General features: G+C 53.0%; 1 protein-coding gene across 18 annotated transcripts in view; it reads right to left on the reverse strand.

Moving 5' to 3' along the window:
- CAMK2G (calcium/calmodulin dependent protein kinase II gamma) overlaps window positions 1-22377 on the reverse strand; it is a 54250-nt gene extending 31873 nt beyond the window's left edge. For 11 of the 18 annotated variants that reach the window (XM_060126416.1, XM_060126411.1, XM_060126414.1 and 8 more), the window contains exons 1-5: window positions 22207-22373; window positions 20755-20849; window positions 9634-9693; window positions 2308-2362; window positions 1371-1436 (exon numbers count right to left, since the gene is read on the reverse strand). In XM_060126416.1, coding sequence (XP_059982399.1) covers window positions 1371-1436; window positions 2308-2362; window positions 9634-9693; window positions 20755-20849; window positions 22207-22271 — 341 coding nt within the window. In that variant the 5' untranslated portion in view covers window positions 22272-22373. Of the gene's footprint in view, window positions 1-1370; window positions 1437-2307; window positions 2363-9633; window positions 9694-20754; window positions 20850-22206 lie in introns of all 18 variants that reach the window. The other 7 variants (XM_060126424.1, XM_060126419.1, XM_060126421.1 and 4 more) reach the window with 3 other exon arrangements.
- Window positions 22378-22786: the final 409 nt, after the last annotated feature.

Consider the following 22786-nt stretch of genomic DNA (forward strand, 5'->3'; position numbering starts at 1 on the left):
TCACAACTGAGAGGGACAGTGCTACTGGCATCTAGCAGGTAGATGGTTCTGAACCTACAATGCACAGGAGGGGCCCTAACGACAAAAAATTATCTGGCCCAAATGTCAGTAGCGCCGAGGCTGAGGAACCCTGGCCTAGAGAATGGAGCAGGTACTACCAAGTGTCTGCTGAGCTGGTGACCTGGACTTATTTTTCCTTCCTTTAAAAGCTGATGCTGGGGCTTCCACAAGAGCCAAAGGGTCTTGCTGGGCTCCTGGAGGCGGAGGCTCAGGCCTCCCTATAGGACACAGCCCAAGAGTAGGCCAAAGAGACTTTAAGACTGAGCTGAAGAGGCGAGTCTCCACAGAAATATATAATTAGAACAGAGCCAAGCTAGCAGGGAGAGCCTTCTGGCCAAAAATGGCAAAAGTGCGAACTGTCCCAGCAGAGCCAGGCCAAGCCCACTGGTACAGTCACCCGCCCCGGCCCCCCCTCCTCCCCGCCAGGCTCCCTGAGCTATCACTGCCTCCTCCCGCCCAGAGCCTGGTCCTCCCCTGCTGGCACTGGAATTCATCTCCCACTTGAGAATTTTTCCTGAGGCTGAAGCATCTGAGGTTGATCAGCAAACAATGGCCTCTCAGGGTTGAGAAATCTGTGAGGAAGCTGTGCTCCCCCACCCTCCAGAGGCAGCCAGAGCTGCCACATATGCCTGAGAAGCTGCAGGCAGGATGATCAAAATCAGGTTGTAAGGACATCACCCGAGAGAAAACTCAGGGCGGGGGAGGAGCCGAGGAAGGAAAGGCAGGCCAAACAAGCGCCCCAGAGCTGCGGTGTGGGAGGAATTCTGCTGTGTCACACGGAGGAGCTGCCAGGGCTTCCTGGAGGGCTGGGGGCTGAAGGGTATGGCCGAGGAATGGTCCTCTAGCCTGCGGAGCCCCACATGGGGGCTGGTGATGGTGGTCAAGACACAAGGTGATTCAGGCTGAAATCTCTCAGGAAGGTTCCCCGGTTGGATTATTAACCCAGACATTTACACTCCTTTGGGACACAAACCATGTTTTCTCCATCTCTGGATCATCCCCAGGATGCCTCGTTATGCAGCAGGATTTGTCAAAAGAAAGAAGCAGGGATAGGGAGGGTCCTTGGGCCCTTGTGAGTAGGCGGTGGTGCAAAGAAAAGGTATTTCTGGTGTGACGGCGTAAAGGAGATATGTAAGAGCTTTGCAAAAAAACTGATCTGGGAGTGCTGAATTATTAACTCCTAACAATACCCACGGAATGTAGCCTGAGTCCAGCTCTACAGAATCCTTGTCCAGGTAAGAGCTCTTCTGATCTCCCCCAAAGACGATTCAAACAGGCAGGACGCCTGGCCCCCAGGGCCCTCATCTCACCTGGCATCAGCTTCACTGTAGTATTCTCTGGCCACAATGTCTTCAAACAGCTCCCCACCGGTAACACTGCAACCAACAAAGAGGGTCAGAGGAGGCAGGTCAGGTGTCCAACCCCAGCATCCAACAGGTAACAGGTCACACTGTACAACAGCTTTAGAGAAGTGTCAGCTCTACATGCATTTTGTGTGAGAGCCCAGAGCACGCCAGTCCTTCAATGACATGGAGCTTCTCCTTGGGACAACATGGGCCCTCCCTTCCCCCTGCACATTTCTGTTTCTGTAACCTATAGATTAGCTAATACTCTGGTAAAGATGAATATACAGGCATCTAAGAGAAAATAATCAACCTACTCAAACAGTCATAGCTTTATTTGAGACCAATCTGAATACGAAGATAAAGCTGCCCAAGAATGACAGACCTACCACTGAAGTTGAAGAATAATGAGACCAAGGACACAGAGACCCAACCCGGAAAATACCAAAGAGGCATTTCTAGGAGGTGAAGAGCCACTTTTAAGAAATTAAACCGTAACCAAAGTGGAGGAGAGACCAATGGGAGCCTAGTTTATGACTAATAAAAGGTACCTTCAATTTCCCAGAATTTTTAAGGTCATGCAAAGACCTCTGTTCTATTTCTCCACTAAGGACAACACACCAAGAAACAAGAAAAAAGCATCTGCACAAGGTGTGCTGCTGAACAGAAATGCAAGAGCAATGCCATCCCGGGGTTCAGAGCCCGGGGGAGATACGGAGTGAGCAAGGAGACCCTCGGCAACCTGCCCATTACCAGAGGAAGTTCAAAATCAAACCCCTCTCCATGGGCAAAGGAGGGGGACCCTCGGCAGAGGCTGAAGACCCAGTTTAGGCCTTTTTTCCAAGCCTTCCTCTTGAGCCAGCTGGAGGGAAAGGCCCCCACACCCTCAGAAAGCGGCACTTACAGGTCAAACACGAGGTAGTGAAACCCTTCTTCAGAAATACTGTCATGGAGGCGTACTGCAAGAGAGGAGATGGGGACAGAGATTAACAGAGAGAAAACCTGGAAATCCTACTCCTCTCCTCCTTGGCCACCCCAGCCCTGCCCCGTCCTGTCAGCCCCACAGGCTCTCTCCTGAGAATGGGCAGACGCCCAGCAGCCCCGGTCCAAGGCAACATGGCCACAAAGCAGAGACGACCAGACCCCAGGTCCAGCGCTCTGGTCGCCACCTCAGACTGCCTACAGTGTAGGCGAGAGACAGAAGCTTTGTGGCTAAGAAGTAAGATAGGACGGAGAAAAGCAAGAACCTTCTTCCCAGAGGGGGCTGGTCCCAGAGAAGGTAGTCCTGGGATATGACACGTGAGGGTGCAACGCAAAGCGAGCAGCACCGAGAGACACAGACTGCAGGGGGACAGAGAATGACAAGATGGGAGAGCCTGAGAGCCTGGAGTAGATGGGAACAGAAGAATTAGAGGGAGGGGAAGAAGTGGGAAAGGCAGTGCCCAGCAGGGAGGCGCGTGGAGGGAGGATGACGGATGGTGAGCACGGGAGGCAACACACAGATTCAGGCGACGACAACAATAACCATTTATTAAGTGCTCACTACGTGCCAGGCCTTGTATTAGGCTCTTTGCGTACATTACTTACGCTACAAGCATTTACTGAGTGACTACTGGGTGTTGGACCCTGTGGTAGATGGCGGGATTTAGGAAGGACACAGTACTGGCCTTCAAAGAGTTTATTATTCCTGATGACCACCCCGAGATAAGTATTACTCCCATTCCACAGATGAGGACACTGGACGCTCAGGGACATACAGTATCTTGCCAAAGGCCAAAGATGTAGTGGGTCCAAATGTGAACCCAGCTCTTTCTGACTCCAAAGACTGGTCCATATCACTGTTTCCTATAAGAAATGTGGAGTAGCCCACACACCCCGGCAACAAAGCAATGGAGCCCGGAGAGAAACCACTCACGAATGTGCCTACAACAGCATCAAAGACGGCTCCGAGAGGCTACTGCATGGAGCTGCAGTGAAGGCTGCAAGAAAAGGCTGGCGAGCAGAATCCCTTCCCACTCCCCACCTCCAGAGCTCGTGGGCAAAAGCTCAACCTAATGTCTTCTGAGGTCTCCTCTTCAAGCCTGTGCCCACAAAGCCACCTCGGGGTTAAATGCCAACCCCTGAGCATCATTCTACTGCAAACACAACTTTGTTTTGGCCAACCATCCTAGCTGCTCCTGTCCCTTCCCTCACCTGCACTCTCTTGATGGGGAGCCTATGTTCCAAAGGGCTTCTTCTGTTTGACCTTCACTCCATCCCTCAGCAGTTCCAGGAGCACCTTGCAGAGCACTTCAAGAATGGCCTGACACCAAACCAACCAGTGAAGTTCTTGGATACAAAGAAATCACAGTGTCTCTTCCATGTCCGGCCCCAACCAGCTCAAATGACAACTACCGTTTCCAGTGTGAGAGCGTTTCATCAGGGCTGAGGCACTTTCCTACGTACCCTTCCCACCAAAGCAAGATCAGCCGAATGTAAAATACAGGCACTCAGCCATCACTAGAGCCCCGTGGTTTTCCTCACTTGACAAATGAGGACTCGGGCCTGCCAGGGCTAGAACCAGGGCCTGACAATTGTTTATACTTCATATTGCCAACCTTATTAGATCTGATCTGGTTACTCACCCCAAAATTCCCCCAGAACTCAGTATTTCTGCAATTTACCAATGGGATCAAAGGCAGGTGGTACTTCTAAAACCCCTCCTCCTCAAATGATTCTCTCCTATGCTCGGGCACATAAGCTCATACTTCTCTAGGCCTGTGGGGGACATAAGGAAGGAGCCATAGCCAAACCCCTGCCTCCCTTCCACCCTAACTGAGCCAGGCACGCTCAAGCGAGCTCCCCCAAAGCCCTGCCACCCTCCCTCCTCACTTGTGGGTCTCTGGCAGGAGTTGGTGTCTCATGCTGAGTCCTGCTGCAGCTGCTGCTCCCTTGCTTCCAAGAGGACTTTCCATTTAATTAAAAATTTGCTACTAAAAAGCATTAAAGTGTGTAATACAAATAATCCCCTGGAAATCAGCTGTCCCAGAAGCTGAAGACCAGCTTCATTAGGGAGGTGACCAACAGCAGCAGGACGATGCACTGACAGGGCAGCAAGTACGATGCTAACAGCCACTCCCCGGGGAGTCCTGCCACCTGGCCCTGCCTCCCCAGGATCCCTGCCCCCAGACCCACCCCCCGAACCCAGCACAGCAGGGCTGAGAACAGGGCAAAAAGGGCAGGCACCCATGCCTCTGCCCAGACAGGGAGTCACTGGAACTTGCCCTTCTCCAGAAAGGCCACACACGGAGCCCAGGTGGGAGGAAGCTGGGAGGGGAATCAGAAGAGCAGAGCAGCAAAGGAAGACTAATCCTCCCAGGCCACCCAACCCAGAGAATGGCTTTGATGTGTGTCTCAGAGCATGGCAACCACCAAGACGAGGAGGGACAGGTGTGGAAGGCTCCATCGCTGAGCAAGACTGCTATCTTTTTGTTTCCATTTGTAAAGAAAATTAACACAGGACTGAGAACAAGACAAGAAACTTGAATGCACCACTCTAACTGCCAACCTAGCAGATTCTTGATATTAATGATCCAAATTACAATACCTAACTCGTAGCTGAGCTGTTTCAATGTGCTCGGCATTGTGCCAAGTGCTTTTACACATGTTATTTGACTGAACCCTTGCGTTAGCTCTGTCGGGTAGGTACTTCTATCACCTCCGTCTAACAGGACAGGAAACGGTGGCTCCAAAAGAAACTCACCCAAAGTTATACTGAGAGGCAGAGCTGAGACTTGAGGACAAGGCAAACTGACAGCAAGATCCCTGATTTTGTGGAACTGCCTGCCAGGGAGTCACTTTCTCCATCCTCTTAGGCAAAGGAGCTCCAACCTGTCCCCACTAGCCCTGGCCATTCTGATTCACTCAGCAGTGTCCATTCAGCACCTCCCTGAAGCAGGCGTGACTGTACATGCCACGGACACAGCTGTGAACAAGGGAAACCCAGCTCTGCCACCGCGCAGCCTCTGGGGGATCGGAGAAGACGGGCTTTAAAGAAGCACTTGCACAAATGCGTAACCAAGCGGTACTGTGCTGAGGGCTGTCAGGGAGAAGTAAAGGATGCTATGGATGCATGGGGAAAAAAACAATCCAACACCCAGGCCATTCCACAGTCATGAGAGGGTACGAAGGCCTAGGAGGACCAGACCAACTCTAGACAGGAACTCTAGACATGAAGCAGTTACTGCATTACAGTGATAAACCTAATTATTGTTCTTTACAAACTGTGGAAGGAAGAACAGGACAAAAAAAACCCTCGATGTCTCATAACTTCAAGTACTGACAAAGCCACAACCCAAATTTTGTGGCTGTTTCCAATTCTTTAAAAGCCACCAACAGTATGCCACATTTTAACTAACAAACTTTGGTCAAAAAAGCACTGACAAAGTATCACTGTTCATGTCCATGGAAATAACACGGTGGGAAGGAGGTCCTGTCATCCCATGGGCTGGTGAGGGATGAACGCTGTCCTCCAGAAGCGGGTGGGCAGGGATTTGGGAGCTGCTCAGTTATGATCCAATGTTTCCTTCTCTTTCTTTACAACCGCTTTTGCTACACTTACTATTAGCTGTATGGACCCTGGGCCCAAGGTAAAACGCAGCCAGGCTTGAATAACTTGCGAACTGATTTGGGTCTGGGAGTCTAGGAGGGGTCGCTTCTGGGAGCTGAAATCTCCATTTTCATCATTTCCACTTATTTCCTAGGCCTCCTTTGCTTGCTGAACCTTTTCAAAACAACTCCACGTAGAGGCACAGGTGACAAAACGGAGGCACAGGTGGGTGAAACCATGTGCCGAGGTCACAGCTAACCAGCAAATCCCAGATTCAAACCTAGAGGACTTGACTCTAAAGCCACAGGCCTTTGCTTCTCCACATGCAGTCCATGGATCAGCAGCGTGAGCATCAGCAGGAGATGTAAGGAAGCTCAGGTCCACCCCAGACCTACTGAATCAGAATCTGAATTTTAACACAATCCCTAAGTGATTCACGAGCACATGAAAGTTTGAGAAGTGCTGCTCTAAACCACAATGCTAGACTGTGATGAAACTGCTGGGGCAGCTCAGCACGAAGGAAGACAGAGTCTATTCATTAGAGGAATTTAGAGCAGAGAGCAAGCAGAGCACAGGTAGAAGACACTTCACTCAGACTTTAGATGATTAGCACTACTGCCGTTTCCTCCTCTCAACTCCACGCCTCCGGCCACTCTCCCAGGGCTGTTTCAGGTCCTGCAGGATGCCTCAGAACCAACAGGCTTCAAAAAAAAAACAGACTTTACCTTTTAGAGCGATTTTGGGTTCACAGCAAAACTGAGAGTAAAGTACAGAGAGCTCCCACCTACCCCCTGTCCCCACACATGCACAGTGTCCCCCAACATCAACATCCGCACCGGAGCAGTGCATTTGCTACAGCTGATGAGCCTACACTGACATATCATTATCGCCCAGAGTCCATGGTTTACGTTAGGGTTCACTCTTCCAACAGGCTTTCAACTCCTGGGGCAGAATACCTATCAGGGAAAAAAACTGGGGGTGCCTGGGTCCTTGTACCAAATACCCTTCTGAATTCAAGTGCCTAAGGGTCTGACAATAATCAGAGGTGGACCATATGCTCTCTGCTCTCAGCTTCCTCACTCTTCCTCACTCTTGGGCTGGTCCACTTGTATCCCTGAGGAACGGAGTTAGAGGCTAGAGCCAAAAGGGCCACAGCTCTGAAGGATGGAGCAGCGGAGAGAGGAGATGAATACTGAATTAAGGGGACCAAACTGCCTCCTCTTCTGCCACAAGCCAGGTCAGGCTCCATGGCAACCCCGCCTCCTGGACCTGCAGCTCCCCCACATCTCCAGGAGTCCTGGTTCCCACTGGACGCCAGATAGCCCGGCTAGCCCGCTCTGCCAGGACACGGTCCTGACTCACCCTTCCCTCCCCCTGCTCTTGACCCCAAAATAGGGCCTCAGACCAACACGCCCAGGATCTGGGAGCAGTCGTGAAACGGAAGCACAGTTCTAGGAGATCAGACGCTGACAAAGGGAGTGTGCCTTGCCTGGCCTTCCCTGGGTCCTGCTCCCTCCCGAACAGAGCAGATGGCTGGGGTACATGGTCACTCCATCTGCCTTAATTCTGAGCTGGAGGCAGGTGGTTAAAAAGAACAAAAAGCCGGGGGGGGGGCTACCAAACCAAGTAAAGTCTAAAAGGTCAAAAAGTATATATCTAATTTAAAAGAAAACATAAAAAGAAGGCTCGGGCATTATTCAGCTAGAATCCCAGTTTTGTACTTGCCGGTTGATTCTCGACTGTCTTCATCCTACCCTAACCCTGCTGTGGTCAACCATGCCCGTGTCGCAGGTAACGGAGACATGGTTCTGCCTCCTGCATCATCTACCCCACCCCTTGTTCTCCTCCCTCCAGGAGGACAATTCATCATTGCTCTACGAGTTGGTCACCTGGGACATAAGGAAAGGAAGTTGCCGTCCGCAGACCCTGAGACCTGGGACTGGAACACCAAAATGCTTCTGTGCTCATGGATGGCTTTAGTCACCCACGTTCTTTTTTCCTCCTGCTCTGGAACTGCTACGTCAGAGGTCACAAGCTCACAAAGCCTAGAGGGACCAGGTAGGCAGTACAAATGTGAGATAACAGCAAAAACAGTGGCCAGCGGGCTGAAGGGGCAGCCACTGCCCAGCCCCAGCTGATTCCGGCACATAATGGATGTGGGCTCAGCAGAGCCAAACCTTCTGATTTGAAAGATTGGGAAACAGAATTTTTTTCAAAGTGTGAAATCTCGTTTTAAAATACTGGCAAACAATAAAAATATGTTTAAACCACTGAGCCGGCCGAACAAAACACGCCTGAGTTTGTGCCTGCTGTTTTAGCTGCTCCTCTCATCATTTCTCTTCTACCTAAGGCAACACTTTGGTCCCCACCGTCCTGTTTGCAGGTGAGGGTCTAACTTCAGAGAGCTCCGGTAGTTCCAAACCCAGGACTTGTGGGCTGAGAAGTGCTGGCTCCGTGGAAGACTGCACCAGGCAGAGCTGAGCACCAGCTATGCCAATCTGCTTCGGGTGTAATCCAAGCTGCTGATTGCCATCTATAAAGCCCTGCATGGTTGCAGTTCTGGTTACCTCACAGCTCCTCTCCCCTTGGGCTGGAGTACGACCTCACTCTCCTACGTTAAGAGCTCCCGGTGAGCATTCCAGCCCGAGATCTGGGAAGCTGGAGGCTGAGTAGCTCTGGAGGAAGCACCGAGCTTCGGCAAGTCGCCTTACAGCCCCAGCTGCCAACCCAGCGGAGTGGGAGGCCTCCAGGGCACTGTGGGAGCCCCGATATTGAGGCCGTGCCTGAGGAGCGCGGAAAACGTGTTGTCCTTTGTGATGATCACAGCTTTCAGGGAAAACCTAGGAGATGCTCCCTGCTCTGCCTCAAGTCAAGCCCGGGGCTTCTGCTCAGACGCTGCAGCCAGCCCAGTTTCTGTTCCCTCTGCAAGAAGCACCGAATTGGGGCCAGCGTTTTTGGCAAAGACGACTTCAGCTGAACAATGTAAAACGGAGCCGGAGTGGGTTGTGGCAGGCAAACCTCCTCGGCTTTACAACAACCAACAATGTGCTCCTGTCCCCCATGTCAGGGTGGGAGCAGGGAGAAATCCTCTTATTTTTCTCCTTCACCATCCAAGTGGCTCCTGCCATCCCATCTCCAGAGAAGCCAGGCGGGTGGGCAGCTTGCTTTCCCGGCTCCGGGGAATACAAACGGGAGCACCATGGAAACCCCCAGAGTGTGCACGACACCGCAACAGGAACAAAACTTTTTCAAGTCCAGAAACAAAATCCGGACCCTTTTATGACGGCCATGGAAGGCCCCTGGTGAGGGATGCTGGCAGGCTACTAGCCCAGAGCCTCACACGCCGAGGACCTGGACCTCAGCCCAAAGACAGAAGGAGAGGGGAAGAAAGCGAGTCTGAAACATATTCTGATACCTCACTCCCAGCCCTGAGATGGCACCACAGGGATGGAGACACTCAGGTCTATGAACTAGAACACCCCAGAATTCTGAGCAATACATGGCTGCTATCCTGTTTGGGCAAAAAATGACACCAGGCAAAGGCCCAGGGACAGAAGTGGTTCCCTATACAAAAACAGTGGATTTCTGTTCTCTCCAACTTCCACAAAATGCCCAAGAAATGCCCTGTGTAAGGGCACTTACCAATGTTTGGATGCTTCAAAAGTCGGCATATCCGGGCCTCACGTTCTAGTTTCTGGTGATCTAAGAGCAGAAGAGAGAAAACAAAAGCCATCAAACACCCACTCTATTTGTGGCCACCTGGCTATTCATATGCTTTCAATTCTTAGGCACCAACTATGCCCTTTTTACAATTTGCTGAATTAATACATCACGTCACGGCAATTCTGGAGACAGGTATTAATGACAACCTTTTCCTGATGAAGTGCCTTAGGAAAGCTTCCCAAGTTAGTGAGTGGCAGAGCCAGGATATGAAGCCAGGTCTTTAACTAAAACTGTAGTGCTCTTTCCACCACAGCAGGGATTTCACTGGGCCAGTGTGCCCAGAATCTCTTCCTTGTTGGAAATACTAACAATAATGGCTAAGTTTTATTGAACACCTACTACAAGACCAGATATTGTGCTAGGAGTGCTGCATATATTCTCTAATACAGTCTTCATGGCAACCCTGCAACATAATGATGCTGACAATGAAGATGGTGATGATTTGAAAATAATAATAATACTAGCTAACATTTATTGAGAGCTTACTTCTACACCAGGCAGATACATATTTTAATTTAGTCTCATAACAATGCTATGAGGTTGGTAGTATTATGATGCCTGTTTTGCAGAAATCCTGCTTCTCCCCAGGATCCTCTTGGCTGTCCACTGCTGGGAGCTCTGACCTCTTGGCACGCAGGCTCTGGGGTTACTCTGCTTTGGTGAAATAACCAGAATCCAAGAGCCCACCGATCTAAGCAAGCTGTGTTTGGTCAGTTCCTTCCCCGGGAAGGCAGAGCTCCAGGAAGTAGAAAGAGAGGCTGCTACTACTCAAAGCAAGGTGGCCTAGAAGCCCTGCCCACCCTACCCCCGAGCTCTACTTGCTGGAATCCTGCCAAAGTCACCTGCTTCACAGAGTCTTCCCTGTTCCTCACAGTAGTCTGTGACTTCTCTCCCCATGACCCACCCCCATCTCCCACAGCACCTCTTATAATTCTCACATCACACATTAAATCACACATTAAATCTTTCGGTCACAAGCTTTTCAAAGGGTGGGACCTCTCTGCGTGATGCTTCCTAGCGTTCCTTCCATATCAGAGGCTTAATAACGGTTTGTCAATAACATTGACAGTAGTAGTAAAAACTATTATTTACGAAGCATTTACTGTAGGCCAGGCAGAGGCACGGATTCTCTTATTTCATCCTCACAGAAACCCCGTGAAGTGGAGGATCTGATTAGTTCCACTACATTGTAAAGGAGGAAACTGAGGCTTAAAAGGTTCAAGTAACCTGGCCAAGGTCCCACAGACAGGCAGTGGATACAGGTGGTCCGAGCCTAGAGCCCTCCTTCTCATTGCTATGATGTGATGACAAGATAAAGAAAAGTGAGAGTATTAAGCAAAGACTCCAGGCTTTGGGGGGCATAGTCCGGTTCACCTCAACTTCCCCAGGTCCAGGCAGGTACCTTCCCATCCATTGCTGCCAAGCAATTCCCACCTCCCTTGGTAGGGGCTTCTGCCCATCCACCTCTACCTAAATAGCAAAGAGCCTCTGTAAAGCCTCCCATGACCCTCACAACCATCTTACCAGGCAGGTGCATTGATTATCCCATTTCACAGATGATAAAACAGGCCCAGAGAAGTTAAATAACTTGCCTGAGATCCTACAGCAGGAAAGGGATAGAACTGTGATTTCAAGCCCAGGCCTGCCTGAGATAATGTACGGATTATAGATGAGAAGGAATTCACATTTACTGTTTCACCAACCACCCTCAGCTTTGTCCTAAACTTTCCCTCTAGGGACAGCTCTGCTTTGTGGAAGAAGGACGTGGGGACAGGCAGAGATTAGTTCCTGCTGCCCAGCTAATCCATCCCAGCTGTCCAAAGATCTGGGTCAGGCCTTCCTTCCCATCCTCGAGTTCAGTATGACCACTGACCAGGATGCAGCCAGGAGAACTCCAGGTAACCCCACATTGCCTGGGATCCCTCAGGGCCAGGGACCTTCAGAAGGTAGGCAGTTGAGGAAGCAACACTAGCCCTGCCTAGTCCCCCTTCCCCCCCTGCAGGGGGCCTTGCTTCTTCCAGATCTTCCAGATCTGGCCAGAGGATGTCAGGGCAACCCCACCTTCCTTCCCATCCCTGAACGTGGGATGGCAGTACCAAGCTAGTCACCCTAAAACTGAAGACCTACCAGCCCTCTCTCTGACCACTCACCTCACACCCTCCAACCCACAACTCTCGGGCTTGGCTGCCCGGGCAAGCGCGGGAGAACAGTATCTTGCGATGCGGAGGTGGCAGCTGAGGAGAAGGCCCCGAAGATTAATGTTTATCTCCTCCCTTAAGACTCTTACTGGCTAATAGTTACAGTTCCACAACAGCAACAGCACTAACAATACGGGTGCTCTGGCACCCGTATTACCAGTGACTCAGAGTAAGAAGGGAAGAGACACAGAGTCACACTTCCAGCTCCTTGAAGGAGTTGCCCAGGGTCCAGAGGGTCCTAGATAGTCACTTAGTTCGACCCTAACTCCAAGGAGCTGAGCCCCATGTTCTGCCCAAGGCCTGTGTCTCCTCTGAACCTCGGGTCCTTGCTCTGATCCTTAGTCATGGAGTCTGGCCATTAACACATCAGCTTTGGAGTCAGAGAGCCCCAGACTGAGTCTCAGGGCCGCCATGTTGGGTGAGTTATTAAACCCATCTGAGCCTCATTCATTCACTCAGAAAATATTTACTGAGGCCTACTATGTGACAGGCACTGCTCCAGATGCTGGGGATATGGCAGTGAACAAAAGAGATAACAACCCCCACCCTCATCAAGCTGATATCCTAGAGGAGCTGAGGGGGAGGGACAGACAGGAACAACTGGATGGTACGTTAGATGTCGTGGTAAGTGCGATGGAGAAAAATAAAGCAGGGAAGTGGGAGAGTGGACACTTAAAATAGGTGGTCAGGGAACACCTCAGCAAGGAGGTGATGTTTGATTAGAACCCGAAGGAGGTGAGGTGAGAGAGTGAGCCAGGCACACAGCTTGGGAAAAAGTTTCCTCACTTCTAAAATGGAGGCAGCGATATTCGTGGATTAAATGATGTATTTGGGTAAACGCTCAGCACAGTGCCTGGCACACAGGGAGAGCTTCCTTTCCAAGGGCCCAGTGATAAGACAGACGAGACCTCCCAGGCTGGGCTTGTGCCCATGGCCATCACCAGAGACGAGAGTCAGGCCCACTCTCCCTCAGCCTGGGCAGTCATGGGGTCCACAGCACAGCAACTGAGCCCTCCGACCTGGCTCCATCACAGCCTCCTGTTTGGGGGTGGCCCACCTGTGTCTAGAGCCTACAGGGGACGGTTAACGACAGGGGCTCATCAGACAGAGGACAGCCCAGGAAATGCTGCTGCCCGTGGGATCCCTGGTCTTCCTCGGCCTCAGCCTTGCTGGCTGTGGCGCCCTGCCATCCCGAAGCTCTGCTCAACGAGCCGTATGGTTTCTGCTTACCACGCTCTCCCTGACTCCTTACTCCTCGCACAGCCAGCCAGCACCCCACCTCTCCAGCTGTCGTCTCTTGTCCCTTTCCCCCCTCACTTCCGGTCCTGTTGTCCCCCCTCCAGGGCTGCTCCATGTCTGGGAAAAAGCAAAGGGCTCCACCCCAGCAGCAGTGGTGTTTGAGGAACAAGTAAGGTTTGCAGAGCATCTTTTCCAGATGCAAGGTCTGTCCTGTAAACTCGCATCCCCAGCCCCAAAAGGGGTAAGGCCACTGAACTGGCCTGGTCCACAGTGGTAGGTCCAGTCCTGGCTTGACATCCCAAGGTGATTAAACATCAGCCGGTGCTCTTGTCACAAAGGCAGCCTTCTCCCTTGAGACGCCCCCTCCTTCCAGTGACCACTGAGTTTGCCGTTCCTAGGGAACAGCCCAGACCTTCTAAGGCTGACCCTCTTCCCACCCACCTTTCAACTGGGCTCACCCCCACCCCCTCACACGGCCCAGCCCCCCCTTCCTGTTTGACAACGGCCACTTCCCGCTTTTGCACAGGGCCACTTCCTGCCTGCCTGTGAGCTACTGCCATGGAGAGATCCACCCCTGCCGGCCTTCAGCCCAGCTCCAACCATAGCCCTCTGCAAGGATTTCCCCTCAAGAGCAGAGGTGGCAACAGGCGCAGAAAGCAGAAGCGGCCGTTATCAAGATCCCGCTTCAGGCTTTCCTAACAGCCCACCCAGGGCAGAGCCAGGCCCTGGGACACAAGGATCCCTGGAGGCCTCACGTCTCCCGCTTTCTGCCCAAGCGCTTCAAGACTTGGTTCAGGGCACCACAAAGGCCGAATACCCTTGACAAGAAGGGCAGCAAGGAGTGACCAGATGCAGAAAAGAGGAAGCAGACAGTGAGGAGACGGTGCGTGGCAAAGGCGGGGCAGAGCCCTAGAAACACCTCTCCCTTAGGACCCCAGGGGAGATGCCCACTCCAAATTCACTTTCCTTCCCCAACAGGATCGGGGCCCAGGGAGGGTCGTCCAGATTCTCCACAGCCCTGCAGAGACACGCTGGCTGATTTAGTGACATTTCTCTAAAACCATGAATGCCAGCACCAGCTTCAACTAAGATCCTACTGCCACCTAAACATACAACCCACTGTAAGTGGGAAAGGACACAGAGCCCTGCTCTGGCTATGGGGACTCTCCCCAAGTTCCAACCTCAATGACACCCTTGACTTTTCAAAGGGTATTTCAAAGGTCTGTGCCTGTGGCCCCAACATGGGTTAGGAAAAGCTTCCCAGAGCCTATCGAGTTCAGATGCTCAATGTGGGTCTCTCCTCTTGTTGCTCTTCCAAGTGCCCCCCTCCAGGCCCCCCGTAGATATCGCTCCGAGGAGTATAAACAAGGGCAGCATAGGGATTTGGTGTCATAATCCACATTCCGCAGCTGCTTATAAACAGTCCCTGGCCTTGGGCACTGACTAGTGGGCATCCCAAGCCACAGTCTCACTGACCTTACCCCTGACATTGTGATGCCACATCCATTCCTCTGTGAATCTCACTCTAAAGGTGCAAAGTCCCCAGTTAACAGCAAAGTCCGTGTATCATGTAAGAGCAGGGGCCACAGCTTCTAATTCCTTCACACCCATACACCCGGGAACTAGCTGAGGGCTGTGAATACAGTGAGACGGAGCCTGAAATGTGCCCACGTGAACCCCCGGGGCTCTGTCCTTTAACCTGGTGTCCCCCCCTTCTCTTCAGTCCTAACTTGAGCAGTTTTAACTGGGTGACACAAAGACCTGAGCCCTACTTTGGTCTCTGAATCTTAAGACAAGAGAAGCTTTAACTGAGGAGGAAAAGGAGGGAGGCACCAAGAAGTGCCCCATAGTGAAAGTCTCCCAAACCAGCTTGGACAGGGAAAATCCCCATGGGGTCACTAGCAAGCCCCAAGAAGGCAAAGCTCTGCCTCTGGACACTCTCAAGGGCCAGAACAGGGTCAGCTGCCGAGTTCTCCATGCCCCTGGCAGGGCTCTGGGTGCCTGCAGCCTTTGCCCACTGTTTTGGTGACATTTCCTTCATGGTAACCAGCCCCAAGTAAAACATCCCAGGAAGCAGCCCCTAAAAATAGCTCCTCCCAGGGCAGCAGCAAGCAGGGGGAGGGGAAAGAGAGGGAGGAGAAAAGAGGGGAGCAGATGGGAAGCTGCTGCTGCTGATAGAGCCCAGGAAGTATAGGTGGTGTTGGGGGGAAGTGGCTGGAAATATCCCCATCATAGAGCGGTCTCTACCCACAGAGGTGGTTACAGATGACAGCAAGACCTAGCCAGCCGAAAGGAGGGATTTGCTCCACTGGGCTTAGAGCTCTGGGCCTAGATGGAGAGGTATGGGGGTGATATATCAGGATTTATCACAGGAACTAAATATCCAGAATATGTGTTTTAAAGGGAAGAGTCAAAGGGTAAGTGAAGTCCATACTGCTTAAGGATGCTGGGATCTGAGCACTGGCAAAATCACTGGCATGCCTACATCTCAAAACAAACCAATCTTTTGTGTCTTGGTTTCCCCACTGGCTGTGGGACAGATCTGGCTGGCCAGGGGCAGAAGACAAAGGGCCTCTGCCGAGAGGCACTCAGAAGGTGCAAAGTGCCCATTTCTTCCTGTCACCACCCTTTTGGCACCCATGGGATCAGGCCCATGTCAGCCCGCCAAGGCTGTCCAGAGAGCAGCGAGCACAGAGATGGGGCAGAAGCCTGTCACACCCACTCCTCCCCTTCCCTGTCTCCAGCCTCAGCAGAGAATGGGGTCAGCCACTCACCTCTAGGGTTTCAGCACAGCCTCAAAGCTTGGAGCACAGCTCCTAACAAGGGACCAGAGCAAGCAGCAGGAAGAAGCAAGCAGCAGGGCTTCCCCTACTGCCACCTTGGATGGGGCCACCTTCCAACCTCCATCTCCACCCTATGATGCCAGCACCCCAAGTCACTCTGGGAAGGGGTGGGAGGGCAGGGAGGCAGGCCAGTGTTGTGCGAGCTAAGTCACACAGCTCAAAGCATGACTGTGTGATGAAACTGGCCCTTAGCACAAAGAAGGGGCCTCCACGCTGCTTCCTCATCTACCCAGGGAGAAGGGTCAGAGGAGCTCCTTCACTTATAAACAAGTTGCCCATTTCTCTGTCAACAGAAATTGGTCTGTTTTATCCTCAGGAGGAAAGCACGGTTTTGGATCTAATATCTAATCTTCTTAAATGCTTCCTAAAGTCCCAGAGTCCCAGCGTTCCCGTGCTGCATAGATTTCTCTTTCTTCTGCCCCTCCCTCATTGCTGTATCACCCTCCTCTCTCTTCATCCTTAACAGGAAAGTCTCACTTGGAGATACCACAGGGGACACAAATGTCATGGGGGCTACTCAGGCCAACACTAAGGGGGTGGAGACTTTTAGCTGGCACCACCCAGGGGGATCCTATTTCACTCCTCAGGGCCAGCTGGACCCAGAAAGGGACAGTCTTTGCCCTTCTGGTGGCCAACATGCGACAACTCCAGGCACTCAGCTTGCCACAGCCTTGGACACGAACTGACACCCCAATCTGGGGGCTCAGAAGCAGGCCTCTAATCACAGAACAGCCCATGTACACAGATGGCCACATACCGGCCAAGACACCACCTGGAGAAGGCTGGGCTAAGGTGTGTCTGGGAAATCTCAGAGATCATGGCAACAGCAACTGTCACAGCTGTCGCTGATTTTAGACAGCATTTCTTAAAAGTGTGGCTCAGGGTCTACCTGCATGAAATTCACTAAGGCACTTGTTAAAAATGCAGATTCTGAGGCTACACCCTAGACCTCCTGAAGCAGAATCTCTGTGGATAGAGCCCAGGAATGTGCATTTTTAACCAGTCTTCAAGGTGATCCTCTTGAACACTAAAATTGAAAATTGCTGCTTAGAGGAAGTCCCAACATTGCCCTATAAGGCTGTTTATGACACGGAAGGAAGATGATAAGCTGCACTGTCTTCCTATATCTCCCACCTGCTTTATTCTCCAAGCACAGGTCTTTAACCTCATCTGTCCTCCCCTACAGCTGTGTCAGGCCTACAGCCTGGCTCCATGGATGAGAAAGGGGGAACCCAAGCCAGCACCAGGGTACAAGGGATCCACCAACTTGGCTATGAGTTTCCTGAGCGCCAAAGCCAAAAGGCAACCAGGCTGGTTACACAGTCCATTCACTCAACAAGTATAGGAGGCTCAATATGTATCAGGCACTTTGCTGTATCAATATGTATCCGGCCCCGCCCACACCAAAGTGAAAGAAACAGATATGGTTCCTTACCGTTACCCTCCCAGGTCCTGGGGAAGGGGAAAGCTTTTGCTTACATTTAGCTTCAACAGAAATTTCTTCACATGGGGTATACAGATTAAATAAATAAATAAGCAAAGCAAGTGCTGTAACAGATTTCATAATATTGTTACCAACAGCACCTCTTAGTAAGGCTAAGTATCCCATCATAGTGAAAGCAATTAGAATTCAGATAAATGGTCCAAATAGAGAAGTTTCTTATGACGTGAACTGCTCCAAAGATAAATCCTGAACTATGTAGAGAAAAGAAAGGACCATTTGCCCTTCAACTGTAGCAATATGGGAAATGCTTTGGATATAAGCAAGAGAGTGGGATATAAAATGTTATGCTCCATGAGGTGAAAATCTATATGCATATGAATAAAGATAAGAAGAGAATATGAAGATTTAAAAATAAAAAAAGACATAAGGGCTCAGGCTTCTGGGGGAGGGGGTGCTCTTAAATCTTAAAATAACGACTTATCATTGCCATCACCTGGCCCACTAGCTCTGCATCCAAGCCTATTTTAAATGCCTCCTGCAGCCTAGCTGAGAGCTAAGCTTGGAACCACCGGCTCCCTTAAGAGCCCCAACTCTACACCTACTGCTGTTCCAAAGCAAATGGAGTGACGTTATGTGACTTCAAGTGACTCTACGTAGACAGGCCCGCAGACAACAACAGCGCTCAAGGCTCAGCCACGTGAACTCATGCCCAAGGGATCCCTGGTCTTGTCGCACAGCCACCACCGTGGGCCCCCGAGGCCACCATGACAAGAAACAACGGAGCAAAAGAAGGATTCCCATCCAGAGCTGACCCCCCAGAAGACCAGGTGATCTCTCCCCATGCCTCCTGGGCCACCTTACCATGGATGCCAAGGAGAACCAGCCCGATACGCTCTTTTTCACTCGGCAGCACAGAGGATCACAAACAAGAAAGATAACAGGCAGAGAGACTCAGCAAACACAGCAAGCTCCTTCAGACCCTCATGGATGACCCTGGTGGGCCCACCACATTCCCAGACACAGAAATCCAACACCTGTGGAGCCCCAGACAGACAGACAGCGACGAGTGAAACCCAGCCCCAGCCGCTGCACCTTTATAAAATATACAGCGTAAACTGAGAGGCTTCAGGGAAGCCACGGCCTTCACTCCCTAACCCCATGGGCACCAGCCTAGTGGGCAGTGGCCCAACCCTCCCCAGGAGCTCACACCCCCCACGTCCACACCTACAGCACAGCCCCTGGATGGCTCCCTCCATCTCCAAGACAACACCCTCCCACTCTCAACCTCCAAACAGTACGGGCACTTACATATTCCTGAACTCTCTTGTTGGCATCTGTGCCTATCAACCAGGACCAGACCTCTGTCCCAGAGTTAACCTGGCACACAGGCCACGCAGCAGAGCCCCAGTTTTGGCATAACCATCTCGAGAGAGGGGGAGTTGCTGCCTAAAGCATATGATCTTACACAAGAATCTTCTTGGGGAGAAAAAAATCAAAGAGAAATGAAACCTCATCCCACTTGGGCAGAGAAAGAAAGATATCAGCTGGGAAAGATGGGACACGGTTGAAAAAAGGTGAGGACTGGAAAGGGACATGATCACATCGGTTAGGGAAGTTCAGATGGGTAGGGAAGGAGTAGAAAATGATGGCCCAAGGCAGGCAGCTCCACAAAGTCACCACACCAGCTATCCTCATCCCAGAGTTCAGCTCCCAGCTGTCTCTCTCTCTCCCTCCCTCCCGCATCCCTGGGTCAGAGGACAGTGGTGCGATGAGGAAAGCAAAGCACTGCATCATTAACTGGAGACACCAGACACCAGCCCCATTTCTGATGCACCAGGGCTATGCTGTGTGGGCACGGGGAGGTATCCATTCTCAAACCGTCATCCCTGCCTGCGCCCTGCATCCTTGGCCAGAGGATGTCTGCCAAAGAGTCCAGCCCACCACACTGTCCCGCCTCCCCATGGAAGGAGGGCATCTGACTGCCCACATATCTCTATGGCAACCATCGCCTCCAACTCAAGGTACCCAGAGAGAAAGAAAACAAACAAATAAGTCAACTTAATAGCCAATGTAGAGGAACAGCAAGAGACAGGGGCTGGGAGGGAGACAGCAAGACAATCCCTGCTTGTGAGGATGGAGAGAGGCCCTCCCAGCCAGGAGGCAGACACAGCCCTGCTAAACAGGTCCCAGAATAACTGACATGACAGAAGCCCACTGTCATTTTATTGCTTCTCCAATGCTTAGGGACATCTACTACATCTCTTACCCCAGAGACGCCCAGGTCATTACTGGCCATGGCCCACATCTTCTCCAGGGCATCTGTCCTGGCTCCTAATATATTTATCGCATCCTATTGCCTAGTCTTAATTCTTTTCTATAAGTCTCATAACCTTTGTCTTGGTGCTACACCCTGCAGCTCTCGATGACCTGACCATCTACATACCTCCATGGTCACCACACCTGTTCACAGAGCACTTCACACATTGTTGGGTCTATACCTATCAGATGAGGTGAGTTTGGCAAGCACCCAATACAAGGTGCAGGGAGTGTAGGTTCAAGGTGTGAGAGACAGGGCCTGACCCTCCTGGCCTCAGGTACTTGGAAGGATCTCACAAGTTAGGCCCTCAGGCCTGGGCCTTCACAGCTCTCAGATCCCGAGGCCAAGCTGCTTCCACTCCAACCAGGCCATTGAGATTTCCAGACCATGAGGCATCAGCCTCCACCCAGGACAGACTGCATCTGCTGTTGCTGCACCACCAACTTTGTAATTTGATCAAAAAAGCAATCAAGTTCATCTGGCAGGATTTGTTCCTGAGAAGCCCTCGACAGTAGCAGCCTCCCCTGATGTTTACAGATTCCCTTCCCTTGGGAGTCTGTTCTGCCGCCTGCCGGGCAGGGGGAGGCTGGATTTGTCAGAGCTGTTCACTTACTGCATTTTCATCTTAAGTCCCCACTGGGGCACAGGGATTCGGACAGCCCTGGAGTGGTTACCACTGCCCCAAACACAGACTCCAAATGACCCAAATGAAGAGCTAGCCACCCACCACTCCCCATATCCTCCACCTCCATAAAAACCAAACTCCTTTGAGCCTTCACAGACTACTCCTCCCAGCAGCAACCTACAACTCTTACATCTTCATTCTTTTCTACCTGTTCCCCATACAATTCCTTGCCTGGTTTCAAAGTCCACCCACCCTGAAATTCCAACGCTTCTCCAAGTGCTAAAACGCACAATCCCCAACTCCTGGAGCATCTTCAGAAGAATCCATAGCCCTTGGAGGCACCCTTGGGAGAGACCAAGATGGGGAATACTCACCCCGGGCAGATAATTTCTTGGTATTGATGATTTTTGCTGCATACTCCTGCGTGGAGGTTTTCTTCACACACCTGCGGACCACAGAGAAAGCACCCCTGGAGGGAGAAGGGGGAAAGAACTGGGAAACGGAGCAAACACACTTCAGGTCTGAGGACAGTGATGCTCCCAGCACTAGACCTTTAGTCAAAATCACACACACACACCAGCGTAGTGCCCATCACCATCCAACATGGGGCAGAAGGATGTGGCCTCTGCAGGACACTCAACAGATGTGGGTGGAGGACCACCCTACTCCCACACCCACATCTAGTTCTGGGCGAAGCAACAGCCCTAACCTCAGGCTGTGCATCAAGCTGGTGGCAGATGCTTAAAACACACACCTGCTGCATCTCACAGACAGCCCTGCAGTCCCGGCCTAGAGGACCCGGAGAAGGCAAGAGACCCTGCCCTCTTCTCAGCAGGAATAGTTGTGGGTAGGAGGAGAGATTAGAAAGAGGGTATAATCCTCTGAGAGAGAAATCTCCCTCAACCATGGGGGAAGGTGGGGAAAGTGAGGCTCAAATCCCCCTCACCCGGCTTCATCCCACTGCATCCTGGCTCAATTGACAGCAGGGAAAGAGAGGATCCAGTTGTGGGTCTCAGACATCAACAGCTCCCCTTTCCCATGATATTTCCCTCTACGTCTGCGCCCCCCCCCCCCGCCCAGTCCCCCACGGGAGCTTCTACACTCCAGCTCTGGAAACATCTAGGGGGGCGGGCAGGGCGGGGGCTGCAGTGGCCGGGCTCGCCGCCGCGGGTGGGGGTGGGGGCGGCTGGGGCTGCTGCAGCGGCCTGCTCAGTGCGGAGGGGAGGGGGATGCTGCGGCTGCGGCGCGCGACTCTCGGGACCGCTGCAGGGATGGGGGGAGGGGACGGGGGTGCTGCAGCACTGCCCAGCAGTGGGGCTGGGTTCCTGGAAGCTGCACTAGCCGGGGGCGGGGCCGGGTACCAAACATCCCCCCACACCCGGGCACCGCAGCGGGGTTGGAGCTGCAGGGCTGGGGAGGGTCCTGAGTGCCAGGCGCGTGGGACATAGGACGGGATGCTGAATGAGCTCCTGAACTGAGTGGGAAGGGGGCAGCGAGCAGGTGGGATCGGGATGCGGGGCGCCTGAAGGCTGCAGGAGGGGCGGGGCTGGGGGCGCCCAGGAGCGCTCCAGGGGCTGCAGTCCCGGCGGCAGCGCGGGGTGCAGCAGCCCGGGCAGCTGCTGCAGGGCTCGGAGGGCGCTGCGGGGCAGGGAGCTGGGGGCGACGGGGCCCCCGGAGGCGGCTGGCGGGAAAGGCTGGGGGTGGGGCGGGCCGAGGGGGCGCTGCAGCGGCTGGTGCAGGGCCGGGGGGCGGGGCGAGGAGCCGCATAGCGCCCGGGCGGCTGGGGCAGGGTGGGGGGGCCCCGGCGGGCGGCGGGCGAGCCGTACTTGCCGAGCTCCTCGAAGAGCTGGTAGTCGTCGGTGAAGCGGGTGCAGGTGGCGGTGGTGGCCATGCTGGCGGGCGGGCGGACGCGGCGGTGCAGCCCGCGCCGACGTCGGTGCACAGTCACCGCCGACCGGCCGAGGGAGCAAGAGGAGGAGACGGGGCTGAGCCCGGCAGCACCGCGAGACTTTACCGGGTAGAGCGAGGGAGGGAGGGACACCCCCGTGCCGCCCGCCCGCCCCGCCCCCAGCCCCGCCAGCACCCCCCCCGCCCGGCCCCCGGCCCGCCCCCGGGGAGGGGCCTCCCGCCGCCGGCCCCGCCCCGCCCAAGGGAGCCGCCTGGGCTGGGTCGAGCGCGCGGGAGAGCGAAGGGGAGGTGGGGGGTGGTCTCCGCCCTGGGCCGCCCGGAGGGAGGTGAAAGGTTCGCGACCTGTGGGCTTGTCTCAGGGCGGACCCTACAAGTGCTCAGAACGTGCGTGCGAGTGTGTGTGTGTGTGTGTTGGGAGTGTGTAGGGGTCTGGACCACCGAGTTTTCTGGTGAAGCTCCACACTCGAGTCCGGCGCACACGATGTGGAGAGAGGGCCA

This window comes from Lagenorhynchus albirostris, chromosome 16, assembly GCF_949774975.1.
Source record: "Lagenorhynchus albirostris chromosome 16, mLagAlb1.1, whole genome shotgun sequence".
Classification (NCBI taxonomy): domain Eukaryota; kingdom Metazoa; phylum Chordata; class Mammalia; order Artiodactyla; family Delphinidae; genus Lagenorhynchus; species Lagenorhynchus albirostris.